Source organism: Pseudorasbora parva, chromosome 11, assembly GCF_024679245.1.
Source record: "Pseudorasbora parva isolate DD20220531a chromosome 11, ASM2467924v1, whole genome shotgun sequence".
Lineage (NCBI taxonomy): Eukaryota > Metazoa > Chordata > Actinopteri > Cypriniformes > Gobionidae > Pseudorasbora > Pseudorasbora parva.
Genome location: NC_090182.1, coordinates 8,371,607 through 8,387,793, shown reverse-complemented (window position 1 = coordinate 8,387,793; position 16,187 = coordinate 8,371,607). Strand labels below are relative to the sequence as shown.

General features: G+C 41.6%; 2 protein-coding genes across 18 annotated transcripts in view; both read left to right on the top strand.

Moving 5' to 3' along the window:
• LOC137092613 (protocadherin gamma-A11-like) overlaps positions 1 to 16,187 on the top strand; it is a 199,688-nt gene that overhangs the window by 108,677 nt on the left and 74,824 nt on the right. Inside the window, exon 1 of one of the 17 annotated variants that reach the window (XM_067456932.1) lies at positions 379 to 2,763. The exons of 14 other annotated variants lie outside the window; for them this stretch is intronic. In XM_067456932.1, the coding sequence (XP_067313033.1) occupies positions 379 to 2,763 (2,385 nt within the window). Of the gene's footprint in view, positions 1 to 378; positions 2,764 to 3,900; positions 6,488 to 13,308; positions 15,884 to 16,187 lie in introns of those variants that run through there. 2 more of the 17 variants (XM_067456926.1, XM_067456927.1) reach the window with 2 other exon arrangements.
• Positions 9,727 to 12,677, top strand: LOC137092863 (protocadherin beta-16-like). Its single transcript, XM_067457375.1, has 2 exons — positions 9,727 to 12,435; positions 12,666 to 12,677. The coding sequence occupies exons 1-2, from the start codon at positions 10,036 to 10,038 to the stop codon at positions 12,675 to 12,677; spliced, it is 2,412 nt and encodes an 803-aa protein (XP_067313476.1). The 5' UTR covers positions 9,727 to 10,035.

The following is a 16,187-nucleotide window of genomic DNA, read 5'->3' as shown; positions in this document are numbered from 1 at the left end:
GTAAACTGCTTTTCTCCGATATGTCTGTCATTGAGGATAAAGGTTTATTCATTTTAAATGTTCTGTAGTTCATCAGACTGGACTCATAGTGCCGCTGTTGGTCAATATGTCAGTTTAGAGAGCAGATCTGCTGCAGTTCCACCCCCATCATCTCCATATTATTAGAGAGAGAGAGAAGCTGAGAGCGCAGTCTGAAGAGGAGAGAGAAGGCACAACGCGGAGATCCTGTATTGAATATCCTTCTCTTGGACTGATATACTTTTCTTCTTCTTTTCACTTTGGACATATACATGACTTCCTCCAGTTGTTTGGACTGATTTAGTTGTTTTCTGCTTTATTCTTCATCCCGTGATCTTCTGATAAATGTCGGACAGAACAATGGCGCGGCAAGTACTGCTGTTTATTTGGTTTCTCTCTCTCAGTTCAGCTCTCGGGCAGATCAGTTACTCCATTCCTGAAGAAATGGCGAAAGGCTCTTTAGTCGGGAACATAGCCCAGGATTTGGGTTTAGATTTAAAGAGACTGAAATCGGGTAAAGCGCGCATTTATACAGGAGACAGTGCTGAATACATCGAGCTGAATAAAGAAAGAGGAGTCCTCCTTATCAAAGAGAGAATAGACCGAGAGGCGCTGTGCGGACAGACAACGCCTTGCGCGCTGCATTTACAGATTACTTTGGAAAATCCAATGGAGTTTTATAGCATTACAGTTGAAATTTTAGACGTAAATGATAATGCTCCGATTTTTGCAGATAAAGAAATTACATTTGATATAAGCGAATCATCTCTGACAGGAGCTAAATTTGTTTTAGAGACAGCAGTGGATGATGACGTTGGGTTTAACGGTGTACAGAGCTATTTCTTACATCCCGCTGATCATTTTATTTTAAAGACTCAAGATATGCCGGACGGCACTAAAAATGTTGAAATGATTTTACAAAAACCTCTAGATCGAGAAAAACAGGAACATATTTCGCTTTTACTTACTGCCGTGGACGGCGGGGACCCGCAGATGTCTGGAACAATTCCGATTATAATCACAGTTGAGGACGCAAATGATAACGCTCCAGTTTGTTTTCTGCCTGTTTATAAGACAAGCATAGCAGAAAACTCTCCAAAAGGTACCATTTTAACTACAGTTAAAGCATCGGATGCTGACCAGGGACTCAATGGTAAAATAGAGTATCATATTGCTAAAACTTCGGGTGGTACAAATAATCACTTTGAAATAGACAGAAATGAGGGAGTGTTGAGATTATCTGGCGACACTGATTATGAAAGAGTTAAACATTATCAAATTGACGTCCAGGCGAGAGATCCCGGGCGTCACTCTGACACATGCAAAGTGATTGTTGATATAATCGATGTAAATGACAACAAACCAGTGATTAATATAATGTCAAAAGCAAGTACTCTTTCTGAGAATTCCAAATCAGGCACTGTTGTGACAATGCTGAATGTCCAAGACTCAGATTCTGGTGAAAATGGAAAGGTGCAATGCTCTATTAATGATGATGTCCCTTTTGCGCTAAAATCAACGAATACTAATTTCTTCAGTCTAGTGACAGACAGTGATTTAGACCGAGAGCGAGAGTCTGAGTATAACATCAGTGTGACGTGCTCTGATGAGGGCGTGCCCTCTCTCTCCAGCAGCGTCACTCTGTCCTTACAGATATCAGATGTGAATGATAACGCGCCCGTCTTTGAGAAAAGCTCATATGAGGCCTCTGTTCAAGAAAACAACACACCGGGTCTTTCCATATTCACAGTCAGAGCCAGAGACGCAGATTTTAACCAGAATGCCCGTGTGTCTTACATACTGGAGGACTCGTCGGTTAACGGAGTGCCCGTGTCCTCGTTAGTGTCCGTTAGTGCTGATAGTGGAGTCATACATGCAGTGCGATCTTTCGATTACGAGCAGATCAAAGATTTCCAGTTCCGTGTAAAAGCGCAGGACGGAGGCTCTCCTCCTCTCAGCAGCAACGCGAGCGTGAAAATAATCATTCAGGACCAGAATGACAACGCGCCTCAGGTTCTGTATCCGGTCCAGTCAGGCGCTTCTGTGGTGGCTGAAATAGTGCCTCGTTCGGCAGATGTGGGTTATCTGGTGACTAAAGTGGTGGCTGTTGATGTGGACTCTGGTCAGAATGCCTGGCTCTCATTTAAACTGCAGAAAGCCACAGACAGGGCGCTGTTTGAAGTGGGCTTACAGAATGGAGAAATAAGAACTGTTCGTCAAGTGACAGATAAAGATGCTGTCAAACAAAGACTCACTGTTGTAGTGGAGGACAACGGGCAGCCCTCTCGATCAGCTACAGTCAATGTTAACGTGGCGGTGGCGGACAGCTTCCCTGAAGTGCTCTCGGAGTTCACTGACTTTACGCACGACAAGGAATACAACGACAACCTGACTTTCTATCTGGTCTTGGCCTTGGCTGTGGTTTCGTTTCTCTTTATCGTGTCGATCATCGCCATACTGTCAGTCAAATGCTACAGATGGAGACGCGAGCGGATGTTTTATAAATCTGGAGCGAATCTTCCAGTTATTCCGTATTATCCGCCTCTTTACGCAGACGTAGGCGGCACAGGAACTTTACAGCACGTGTACAATTATGAGGTTTGCAGAACCACTGACTCCAGAAAGAGTGATCTGAAATACGTCAGACCTTGCAGTGAGAGCATCATTAGTCTGGACACCAGTGGGACACAGACACTCACGCATGCGCAGAGGGAGAGACTGAACTTTGAGGATTGTGGTGATCAGGTGAGAAATATTCTATAACTAATTTATGTGATATTTCAAAACGTTTCTCGTGATTTATTATGTTTTGCTTGATCTGCTGACATGGTCGCTGACTGTTTTTTTTAATGAATTTTCTTTTTCAATTCTAAGAAATATTTACACAATTTTAGCAGGAAATGACACGAATCATCTGCTGTTTTATTTGTATCCATTTACTAAAATCTGGTCAACTTCTTTAGTTTAGTATTTATTACAGTTGTGTAACTCAACTATTTTTTTTTTTTTTTTTTTTTTGTTAGAGGTCTAGCGTTATTTGACGTGTTATACTTATGTAGTTCATCTTTCCAAGAAAAAAAGAAAATGGCTGTTTGATTTCTTTTTAGCTTCCGTGTGATTTATTCCTCCTTTACTATTTTAAATTGAAGCTGGTTTTTAATAAAAAATTTATTTCCTTTAAAGACCTGCAGTATATGGCACGCGGTCACTGAAATACGTCCATTTACAATAAGGTGAACCTGTGCCATTCACAGTTCGTTCATTAAAGTTTTTCTAGCATGATTTTCACTTGTTTTTGTCAAGAAGTGAGAAACTCTATTCAGCTTTTGGATTTTCTGCCTCTGACCATGGTCCTGAATCGCGGCGACGCGTCATTTACCTCATATATTCAGCTGCATCTCTTTACAGCAAATCATCTTTATTCAGCTTTAACAGCTTATTGGCCTGTCCTCCTGTTCAAAAGTCATCTATTCACTATTTATTTCCTGGCTAGAGGTTTCTTATGTATATAATTGTATGTAAGGTATATGTGTCCGTCTGTATGATAGTGTTCATACTCATATGGCCTCAGCAAACCTTAATCAAACACGAAATGCATTTTTACTCTTCATTCTTTATTTACTCAAACTCATGCCAGAATTGTATATATCGAGAGAGAGATTTGTATTGGTTTTAGAATTATTATTTTTGCTTCCAAAACGTTTAGTAAACTGCTTATCTCCCATATGTCTGTCATTGAGGATAAAGGTTTTATTAATTTTAAATGTTCTGTAGTTCATCAGACTGGACTCATAGTGCCGCTGTTGGTCAATATGTCAGTTTAGAGAGCAGATCTGCTGCAGTTCCACCCCCATCATCTCCATATTATTAGAGAGAGAGAGAAGCTGAGAGCGCAGTCTGAAGAGGAGAGAGAAGGCACAACGCGGAGATCCTGTATTTAATATCCTTCTCTTGGACTGATATACTTTTCTTCTTCTTTTCACTTTGGACATATACATGACTTCCTTCAGTTGTTTGGACTGATTTAGTTGTTTTCTGCTTTATTCTTCATCCCGTGATCTTCTGCAAAATGTCGGACAGAACAATGGCGCGGCAAGTACTGCTGTTTCTTTGGTTTCTCTCTCTCAGTTCAGCTCTCGGGCAGGTCAGTTACTCCATTCCTGAAGAAATGGCGAAAGGCTCTTTAGTCGGGAACATAGCGCAGGATTTGGGTTTAGATTTAAAGAGACTGAAATCGGGTAAAGCGCGCATTTATACAGGAGACAGCGCTGAATACATCGAGCTGAATAAAGAAAGAGGAGTCCTCCTTATCAAAGAGAGAATAGACCGAGAGGCGCTGTGCGGACAGACAACGCCTTGCGCGCTGCATTTTCAGATTACTTTGGAAAATCCAATGGAGTTTTATAGCGTTACAGTTGAGATTCTAGACGTAAATGATAATGCTCCCGTTTTTGCAATTAACGAAATTAAATTTGATATAAGCGAATCATCTCCGACAGGAGCTAAATTTGTTTTAGAAAGAGCAGTGGATGATGACGTTGGGTTTAACGGTATACAGAGTTATTCTTTGCAACCTGTCGATAATTTTGTTTTAAAGACTCAAGATATGCCGGACGGCACTAAAAATGTTGAAATGATTTTACAAAAACCTCTAGATCGAGAAAAACAGGAACATATTTCGCTTTTACTTACTGCCGTGGACGGCGGGGACCCGCAGATGTCTGGAACAATTCCGATTATAATCACAGTTGAGGACGCAAATGATAACGCTCCAGTTTGTTTTCTGCCTGTTTATAAGACAAGCATAGCAGAAAACTCTCCAAAAGGTACCATTTTAACTACAGTTAAAGCATCGGATGCCGACCAAGGGCACAATGCTAGAGTAGAATATCATATCTATAAGTCCCCAGGTAGCACCACTAACCTTTTTGAAATAGACAGAAATGATGGAGTATTAAGGTTATCTGGCGATATTGACTACGAAAGAGTTAAACATTATCAAATTGACGTCCAGGCGAGAGACCCCGGGCGTCACTCTGACACATGCAAAGTGATTGTTGATATAATCGATGTAAATGACAACAATCCAGTGATTAATATAATGTCAAAGCCAAGTGCTCTTTCCGAAGACTTAAAATCAGGCACTGTTGTGACGATGCTAAATGTCCAAGACTCAGATTCTGGTGAGAATGGTAAGGTGCAATGCTCTATTAACGATGATGTCCCTTTTACGCTAAAATCAACGAATACTAATTTCTTCAGTCTAGTGACAGACAGTGATTTAGACCGAGAGCGAGAGTCTGAGTATAACATCAGTGTGACGTGCTCTGATGAGGGCGTGCCCTCTCTCTCCAGCAGCGTCACTCTGTCCTTACAGATATCAGATGTGAATGATAACGCGCCCGTCTTTGAGAAGAGCTCATATGAGGCCTCTGTTCAAGAAAACAACACACCGGGTCTTTCCATATTCACAGTCAGAGCCAGAGACGCAGATTTTAACCAGAATGCCCGTGTGTCTTACATACTGGAGGACTCGTCGGTTAACGGAGTGCCCGTGTCCTCGTTAGTGTCCGTTAGTGCTGATAGTGGAGTCATACATGCAGTGCGATCTTTCGATTACGAGCAGATCAAAGATTTCCAGTTCCGCGTAAAAGCGCAGGACGGAGGCTCTCCTCCTCTCAGCAGCAACGCGAGCGTGAAAATAATCATTCAGGACCAGAATGACAACGCGCCTCAGGTTCTGTATCCGGTCCAGTCAGGCGCTTCTGTGGTGGCTGAAATAGTGCCTCGTTCGGCAGATGTGGGTTATCTGGTGACTAAAGTGGTGGCTGTTGATGTGGACTCTGGTCAGAATGCCTGGCTCTCATATAAACTGCAGAAAGCCACAGACAGGGCGCTGTTTGAAGTGGGCTTACAGAATGGAGAAATAAGAACTGTTCGTCAAGTCACAGATAAAGATGCTGTCAAACAAAGACTCACTGTTGTAGTGGAGGACAACGGGCAGCCCTCTCGATCAGCTACAGTCAATGTTAACGTGGCGGTGGCGGACAGCTTCCCTGAAGTGCTCTCGGAGTTCACTGACTTTACGCACGACAAGGAATACCACGACAACCTGACTTTCTATCTGGTCTTGGCCTTGGCTGTGGTTTCGTTTCTCTTTATCGTGTCGATCATCGCCATACTGTCAGTCAAATGCTACAGATGGAGACGCGAGCGGATGTTTTATAAATCTGGAGCGAATCTTCCAGTTATTCCGTATTATCCGCCTCTTTACGCAGACGTAGGCGGTACAGGAACTTTACAGCACGTGTACAATTATGAGGTTTGCAGAACCACTGACTCCAGAAAGAGTGATCTGAAATACGTCAGACCTTGCAGTGAGAGCATCATTAGTCTGGACACCAGTGGGACACAGACACTCACGCATGCGCAGAGAGGAAAACTGATCAATGAAGAATTTGATGAACAGGTGAGAATTTTTTAAGTGTATTTGTATAGAAACTTTGTCTGCGCAAAGACTCTAACCGTTAATACACACATCTTAAAGGGTTAGTTCACCCCAAAATGAAATTTCTTTCATTAATGACTCACCCCAATGTCGTTTGACATCCGTAAGACCTCTGTTCATCCTCGGAACACAGTTTAAGATATTTTAGATTTAGTCCGAGGCCTTTCTGTCCTTTGAATGTAAGTGTATGCCCACTTACTGTCCACGTCCAGAAGGTAATGAAAACATCATCAAAGTATTTCATATGTGACATCAGTTGGTTAGTTAGACTCTTTTGAAGCGTCGACAATACATTTTCTTCCAAAAAAAAAAAAAAAAATTACTACTTTATTCAGCATTGTCTTCTCTTCCATGTTCCTCAAATAAAGAATCAAACGCTCATGATTTAAGATTCGGATCGCGTGTCAAACTGCTGAAATCACATGACATTGGCAATACGAATCATGAATCAATCCGCTGATTCATGACCGTTTGAATCTTTATTTGAGGATTGAAAACAAACGCGGAAGAGAAGACAATGCTGAATAAATTCGTAGTTTGATATTTTTGGACCAAAATGTATTGTCGACGTTTCAAAAGAGTCTAACTAACCAACTGATGTCACACATGGACTACTTTGATGATGTTTTCATTACCTTCTGGACGTAGACAGCAAGTGGGCATACACTTACATTCAAAGGACAGAAAGGCCTCGGACTAAATCTAAAATATCTTAAACTGTGTTCCGAGGATGAACAGAGGTCTTACGGGTGTGGAACAACATTAGGGTGAGTCATTAATGAAAGAAATTTCATTTTTGGGTGAACTAACCCTTTAAGTATGTCCAATAATAATTGCAAAACGTCATGCAATGACGAGCAGGACATTTGTTCTCACAGACTGTACCAAGAGCAACATTCAGCACACATCACATACACATACTTCACAGAATACACATATTTCTCATTATTTATACACATTTAAAGACATACTGCAGAAAAATGGAATCACCAATAAAATTTAAAAATGCAGAAGTTATGTTTTCTGTATATTCAACGCTCTTATAGCTGAGAGTACAAAATTTTCCCTAGACGTGTTTGTTTTATGGGGCAGCTGTCCGTATCTACAGCCTGAGGGAAGAAGGGTGAAACATGAGTTGAGAGGGTGGCTAGGATTTTGTATTATGATGTTTGCTGTACAAACAGCAGTGTCACCAAGAGCCAACAAATTGGGAGTGGGAAGATATCTCATTATTAATGAGGGGTTAGTGATTTTAAGAAGCTTGATCATATTAGTGAGAGAGAGCATGGTGAAGTAGCAGGTGGCACAGTACAGGAGGATGGGTTCAATGTTACTTCAGTCCAAGAGAAGCACGAGGTGTGGTTTGACTGAGAGGAGGCTGAGTTTACGGATGAAAATTGTCTTTGTTGGCAGCCTCTATGAATGTCTATGTGATGGTCAAAACTCATTTTATTGTCCAAAATAATGCCAAGGTTCAGGGATTCTTGGCTACAGGGATGATGATGGTTGTTTTCCAGAGGGTGGGGACAGTTGCTCTCTGTAGTAACTCTTGAAGAGTGAATGGAGTACAGGAGAGAGCTCCAGGGCCCAGTTTTTAAACAGCCTACCAGTGATCCCATCTGGGCCTCTTGCCTGTTTTGCACCTCCTGAGCTGCTGGTGGATGCATTCAGTCGCTGCTGTGGGCACATTGCACAATAGATTGGTGACAGGGGATTTCACACTATATGACTTTTCAAGAGGAAGAATCGTAGAAGAACTGTCTCGTCTGCAAACTACGTTTTACAACCAAACACATGCGAGATGTGTGAAGTAAGCAATGTGAGATCACTCGTGCATCAGACCAGAGTTCTCGTGTGAGACTGGAATTGTTATTAAAAATGATAGCCCACAAGAAGCTTGCGATCCAAATTGTTGGGGGGTTGAAAGGATGCCTCCATAACCTGGAGAGTTCCCCTCCTCACCTTCCTCATTGTTCAGGATTTCAGCTGGCATTGCATCTGATGGTATTAGGCCGAAAGTGACGGAGCCCCGGAGAGGAGATCTTGATGGGAGTAGGTGAGTTTGTTGCTGCTATACACTTCCGGGTGAAACACTGCACACCTGAGATCACAGGTAATCAGTAAAAAGATCACCATGATCCTCAGCATTTTCCAGATGTTGATCATGTTAGCCATGGTGGTAATTTATAGGCTCGAGCAAGACGTAGACAAACTTAGACGAGAGGGCAAACAAAAAAGAAAACCTTAACAGACGCGGCCCGGTGACTCGACGCAGACGTGACTCGTTGTGGGAACAGACTGTTGTCGCAGCAGAGCCTGCTCCAGACCGTGAAAGTTGCTGATCTCATAATTAGGCTGTTGTTTTCATTGTGGCATCGTTGCAGTAGTTTTAAGTATTCCCTGCTATTCATTTTCATGTTTCTGCCCCTTTTTTCTTCTTATGTTATTTTGACTTTAGCTTTGGTTTATTGCAGCATTGTCCAGTTTCAAATGTAGGGATTTTTTTCCCTGATCTTTTCATGCTTGAGTATAAAGGAGTTGCAACATTGTTTTCTTTGTCAAATCATTTTACAATATGTCAATTATCAAGGAGTAATGTAAACCATTTAGTTGATGCAACTTTAAGATAATTCTCTGTCTTTAGAAACGCCTGACATGGTGATCTGTCTCTGCTGTAAGTGGTTTTATCAGATTTAAACACTTTTTTTTTCCCTAGACAGGTTTTGAGGATCGTTTTCATCTATGATTGTGAATATAGCAGAACTCAAATTGAGTCAGCGTAACTGGCCGTGGTGCTGGAATGTATTGTTGTATTCTTCTGCTTCCTAACTTTTCTTCCTTACCTCCATTTGTTAGAGGCTATCGTCTACATATTTTACGCCCTTCGAGTCCACCATTTTGTTCAGAAATAAAGATTTTTATTTTTTTTTACATGCTGATTGTGTATTTTAAGTTTCTCTTTACTCTTCTGTTAAGAGCACAATTAAGTTGGTGCTAATTCCATATCTAGTTCATTCTTTTTCTTTCTTTTATACTTTGCTTGCACAAAATCGTGCATTTCTCATTTTCAGAAAATTATTTTTGGTTAATAATCACAACGGCTGTGTTTTAATTACTTTTTATAAAAGGAAATAATTCTAAAACATGTCCCATACTTTTGGGGGTGGGGAGACTAAACAAAAAAATACCAAAATCTATTTGGTTGTTTCTGTAGTTCATCAGACTGGACTCATAGTGCCGCTGTTGGTCAATATGTCAGTTCAGAGAGCAGATCTGCTGCAGTTCCACCCCCATCATCTCCATATTATTAGAGAGAGAGAGAAGCTAAGAGCGCAGTCTGAAGAGGAGAGAGAAGGCACAACGCGGAGATCCTGTATTTAATATCCTTCTCTTGGACTGATATACTTTTCTTCTTCTTTTCACTTTGGACATATACATGACTTCCTCCAGTTGTTTGGACTGATTTAGTTGTTTTCTGCTTTATTCTTCATCCCGTGATCTTCTGCAAAATGTCGGACAGAACAATGGCGCGGCAAGTACTGCTGTTTATTTGGTTTCTCTCTCTCAGTTCAGCTCTCGGGCAGGTCAGTTACTCCATTCCTGAAGAAATGGCGAAAGGCTCTTTAGTCGGGAACATAGCCCAGGATTTGGGTTTAGATTTAAAGAGACTGAAATCGGGTAAAGCGCGCATTTATACAGGAGACAGCGCTGAATACATCGAGCTGAATAAAGAAAGAGGAGTCCTCCTTATCAAAGAGAGAATAGACCGAGAGGCGCTGTGCGGACAGACAACGCCTTGCGCGCTGCATTTACAGATTATTCTGGAAAACCCGATGGAGTTTTTTAGTGTTACCATTGAAATAGTTGATATTAATGACAACACTCCCAGTTTTAAAAAGAGTAGGATTATTTTTAGAATCAGCGAATCGGCCATTTTAGGGTCTAAATTTATGTTAGAGCCTGCTATAGATCTCGATGTGGGAATAAATGGCCTCCAAAGCTATATGCTAAAACCAACTGATAATTTCAACCTTAAATTTAAAAATCAACCAGGAGATGGGAAAAATGTCGAAATGGTTCTACAAAAGCCATTAGATCGTGAAAGACAGCATGATATAAGATTAGTGCTCACAGCTGTTGATGGAGGAGATCCTCAGTTGTCTGGCAGTATAGAGATTCACATTACTGTTTTAGATGTAAACGACAATGCTCCTGTTTTCTCTCAGTCAGTGTATAAAGCGACTGTAACCGAGAATGCGCCAAAAGACACTATTGTGTCAACAGTGAGCGCAACTGACGCCGATGAGGGCGTAAATAGCAAGATAGAGTATTCCATTGCAAACATCGAAGATGATGCTCAGCAATTATTTGATATAAATGAAGATAATGGCCAAGTTACTGTGGTCGGAATAATAGATTTCGAAAAAGCTCGCAATTACGAGATACGAGTTCAGGCCAGTGATCACGGTGGTCTGACTGATTCATGTAAAATCATAGTTGATGTCATGGATATAAATGATAATAAACCAGTGATAAATATTATGTCCAAAACAAACGTGATTGCTGAAAATTCTCCTTCTGACACTGTGGTTACAATGATCAATGTCCAGGATCCTGATTCAGGAGAAAATGGGAAAGTTCAGTGTTCTATTAGTGAAAATATCCCATTTTCTCTGAAATCAACGAATACTAATTTCTTCAGTCTAGTGACAGACAGTGATTTAGACCGAGAGCGAGAGTCTGAGTATAACATCAGTGTGACGTGCTCTGATGAGGGCGTGCCCTCTCTCTCCAGCAGCGTCACTCTCTCCTTACAGATATCAGATGTGAATGATAACGCGCCCGTCTTTGAGAAGAGCTCATATGAGGCCTCTGTTCAAGAAAACAACACACCGGGTCTTTCCATATTCACAGTCAGAGCCAGAGACGCAGATTTTAACCAGAATGCCCGTGTGTCTTACATACTGGAGGACTCGTCGGTTAACGGAGTGCCCGTGTCCTCGTTAGTGTCCGTTAGTGCTGATAGTGGAGTCATACATGCAGTGCGATCTTTCGATTACGAGCAGATCAAAGATTTCCAGTTCCACGTAAAAGCGCAGGACGGAGGCTCTCCTCCTCTCAGCAGCAACGCGAGCGTGAAAATAATCATTCAGGACCAGAATGACAACGCGCCTCAGGTTCTGTATCCGGTCCAGTCAGGCGCTTCTGTGGTGGCTGAAATAGTGCCTCGTTCGGCAGATGTGGGTTATCTGGTGACTAAAGTGGTGGCTGTTGATGTGGACTCTGGTCAGAATGCCTGGCTCTCATATAAACTGCAGAAAGCCACGGACAGGGCGCTGTTTGAAGTGGGCTTACAGAATGGAGAAATAAGAACTGTTCGCCAAGTCACAGATAAAGATGCTGTCAAACAAAGACTCACTGTTGTAGTGGAGGACAACGGGCAGCCCTCTCGATCAGCTACAGTCAATGTTAACGTGGCGGTGGCGGACAGCTTCCCTGAAGTGCTCTCGGAGTTCACTGACTTTACGCACGATAAGGAATACAACGACAACCTGACTTTCTATCTGGTCTTGGCCTTGGCTGTGGTTTCGTTTCTCTTTATCGTGTCGATCATCGCCATACTGTCAGTCAAATGCTACAGATGGAGACGCGAGCGGATGTTTTATAAATCTGGAGCGAATCTTCCAGTTATTCCGTATTATCCGCCTCTTTACGCAGACGTAGGCGGCACAGGAACTTTACAGCACGTGTACAATTATGAGGTTTGCAGAACCACTGACTCCAGAAAGAGTGATCTGAAATACGTCAGACCTTGCAGTGAGAGCATCATTAGTCTGGACACCAGTGGGACACACACACTCACGCATGCGCAGAGAGAGAGACTGAACTTTGAGGATTGTGGTGATCAGGTGAGAAATATTTTATAACTAATTTATGTGATATTTTAAAATAACAATTTTGCTTTAATTGTTGACTCGGTCGCTGACTGGTTTTCTGAAATAAATGTTCTTTATATTTAGAAAAATGTTTTAAATAGTTTAGCAGAAAATGGCAGGAATTATCTGCTGTTTTATTTTCATCCGTTTGTTTCTTTTTAATTGTGTCAGTTAACAATAATGTTAACGTGTGGCATTCACAGTTCGTTCATTAAAGTTTTTCTTGCATGATTTTCACTTGTTTTTGTCAAGAAGTGAGAAACTCTATTCAGCTTTTGGATTTTCTGCCTCTGACCATGGTCCTGAATCGCGGCGACGCGTCATTTACCTCATATATTCAGCTGCATCTCTTTACAGCAAATCATCTTCATTCAGCTTTAACAGCTTATTGGCCTGTCCTCCTGTTCAAAAGTCATCTATACACTATTTATTTCCTGGTTAGATATGTCTTATGTATATAATTGTATGTAAGGTATATGTGTCCGTATGATAGTGTTCATTCTCATATGGCCTCAGCAAACCTTAATCAAACACGAAATGCATTTTTTCCTCTTCAGTCTTTATTTACTCAAACTCATGCCAGAATTGTATATATCGAGAGAGAGATTTGTATTGGTTTTAGAATTATTATTATTTTTTTGCTTCCAAAACGTTTAGTAAACTGCTTATCTCCGATATGTCTGTCATTGAGGATAAAGGTTTATTCATTTTAAATGTTCTGTAGTTCATCAGACTGGACTCATAGTGCCGCTGTTGGTCAATATGTCATTTTAGAGAGCAGATCTGCTGCAGTTCCACCCCCATCATCTCCATATTATTAGAGAGAGAGAGAGAAGCTGAGAGCGCAGTCTGAAGAGGAGAGAGAAGGCACAACGCGGAGATCCTGTATTTAATATCCTTCTCTTGGACTGATATAGTTTTCTTCTTCTTTTCACTTTGGACATATACATGACTTCCTCCAGTTGTTTGGACTGATTTAGTTGTTTTCTGCTTTATTCTTCATCCTCTGATCTTCTGCAAAATGTCGGACAGAACAATGGCGCGGCAAGTACTGCTGTTTATTTGGTTTCTCTCTCTCAGTTCAGCTCTCGGGCAGGTCAGTTACTCCATTCCTGAAGAAATGGCGAAAGGCTCTTTAGTCGGGAACATAGCGCAGGATTTGGGTTTAGATTTAAAGAGACTGAAATCGGGTAAAGCGCGCATTTATACAGGAGACAGCGCTGAATACATCGAGCTGAATAAAGAAAGAGGAGTCCTCCTTATCAAAGAGAGAATAGACCGAGAGGCGCTGTGCGGACAGACAACGCCTTGCGCGCTGCATTTACAGATTATTCTGGAAAACCCGATGGAGTTTTACAGTGTTAATGTTGAGGTGCTTGATATAAATGATAATGCACCGTTTTTTGAAAAAGATGAGATTAATTTTAGAATTAGTGAATCTGCGTCCATTGGCGCAAAATTCACGATAGAACGTGCCAGAGATTTTGACGTTGGAATTAATGATCTTCAGACCTACTCATTAAAACCAACAGATAATTTTGTCCTTAAGTTCAAGAGGCAGCCAGGGGCTGGACAAAATATAGAAATGATTTTACAAAAGCCTCTAGATCGCGAGAAGCAGGAGCGCATGTCTTTAACCTTAACAGCCATTGACGGGGGAGATCCACAAATGTCTGGTAATATACAAATTAATATTATTGTTTTAGATGTCAACGATAACTCTCCTGTTTTCACACAATCTGTTTATAAAGCCACCGTAAGTGAAAATTCACCAAAAGGAACAATTGTAGCGACAGTTAGTGCGTCGGATCTAGATCAAGGAATAAATGGTGAAATAATCTATACAATAACAAACACTCTAGATAAAGTAAGGGACATATTTGAAATAAACGAGTCTGATGGTAAAGTAAGACTAATTGGTCTAGCTGACTATGAACAAGCTCGGCGCTTTGAGATCCGTGTACAAGCGAGTGATCACGGAGGTCTGACTGATTCTTGTGAGATCATAGTTGATGTCATTGATATAAATGATAATAAGCCAGTGATCAATATTATGTCCAAAACAAACGTGATAGCTGAAAATTCTCCTTCTGACACTGTGGTTACAATGATAAATATTCAGGATTATGACTCGGGAGAAAATGGGAAAGTTCAGTGTTCTATTAGTGAAAATATCCCATTTTCTCTGAAATCCACTAATACTAATTTCTTCAGTCTAGTGACAGACAGTGATTTAGACCGAGAGCGAGAGTCTGAGTATAACATCAGTGTGACGTGCTCTGATGAGGGCGTGCCCTCTCTCTCCAGCAGCGTCACTCTCTCCTTACAGATATCAGATGTGAATGATAACGCGCCCGTCTTTGAGAAGAGCTCATATGAGGCCTCTGTTCAAGAAAACAACACACCGGGTCTTTCCATATTCACAGTCAGAGCAAGAGACGCAGATTTTAACCAGAATGCCCGTGTGTCTTACATACTGGAGGACTCGTCGGTTAACGGAGTGCCCGTGTCCTCGTTAGTGTCCGTTAGTGCTGATAGTGGAGTCATACATGCAGTGCGATCTTTCGATTACGAGCAGATCAAAGATTTCCAGTTCCGCGTAAAAGCGCAGGACGGAGGCTCTCCTCCTCTCAGCAGCAACGCGAGCGTGAAAATAATCATTCAGGACCAGAATGACAACGCGCCTCAGGTTCTGTATCCAGTCCAGTCAGGCGCTTCTGTGGTGGCTGAAATAGTGCCTCGTTCGGCAGATGTGGGTTATCTGGTGACTAAAGTGGTGGCTGTTGATGTGGACTCTGGTCAGAATGCCTGGCTCTCATATAAACTGCAGAAAGCCACAGACAGGGCGCTGTTTGAAGTGGGCTTACAGAATGGAGAAATAAGAACTGTTCGTCAAGTGACAGATAAAGATGCTGTCAAACAAAGACTCACTGTTGTAGTGGAGGACAACGGGCAGCCCTCTCGATCAGCTACAGTCAATGTTAACGTGGCGGTGGCGGACAGCTTCCCTGAAGTGCTCTCGGAGTTCACTGACTTTACGCACGACAAGGAATACAACGACAACCTGACTTTCTATCTGGTCTTGGCCTTGGCTGTGGTTTCGTTTCTCTTTATCGTGTCGATCATCGCCATACTGTCAGTCAAGTGCTACAGATGGAGACGCGAGCGGATGTTTTATAAATCTGGAGCGAATCTTCCAGTTATTCCGTATTATCCGCCTCTTTACGCAGACGTAGGCGGCACAGGAACTTTACAGCACGTGTACAATTATGAGGTTTGCAGAACCACTGACTCCAGAAAGAGTGATCTGAAATACGTCAGACCTTGCAGTGAGAGCATCATTAGTCTGGACACCAGTGGGACTCAGACACTCACGCATGCGCAGAGGGAGAGACTGAACTTTGAGGATTGTGGTGATCAGGTGAGACATATTTTATAACTAATTTGTGATATTTTAAAATAACAATTTTGCTTGAATGGTTGACTCGGTCGCTGACTGGTTTTCTGAAATAAATATACTTTATATTTAAAAAAATGTTTTAAATAGTTTAGCAGAAAATGGCACGAATTATCTGCTGTTTTATTTTCATCCGTTTGTTTCTTTTTAATTGTGTCAGTTAACAATAATGTTAACGTGTGGCATTCACAGTTCGTTCATTAAAGTTTTTCTTGAATGATTTTCACTTGTTTTTGTCAAGAAGTGAGAAACTCTATTCAGCTTTTGG

Coding starts and splice junctions, on each gene's coding strand:
- LOC137092863 (XM_067457375.1), top strand. CDS start 10,036: ATGTCGGACAGAACAATGGCGCGGCAAGTACTGCTGTTTATTTGGTTT.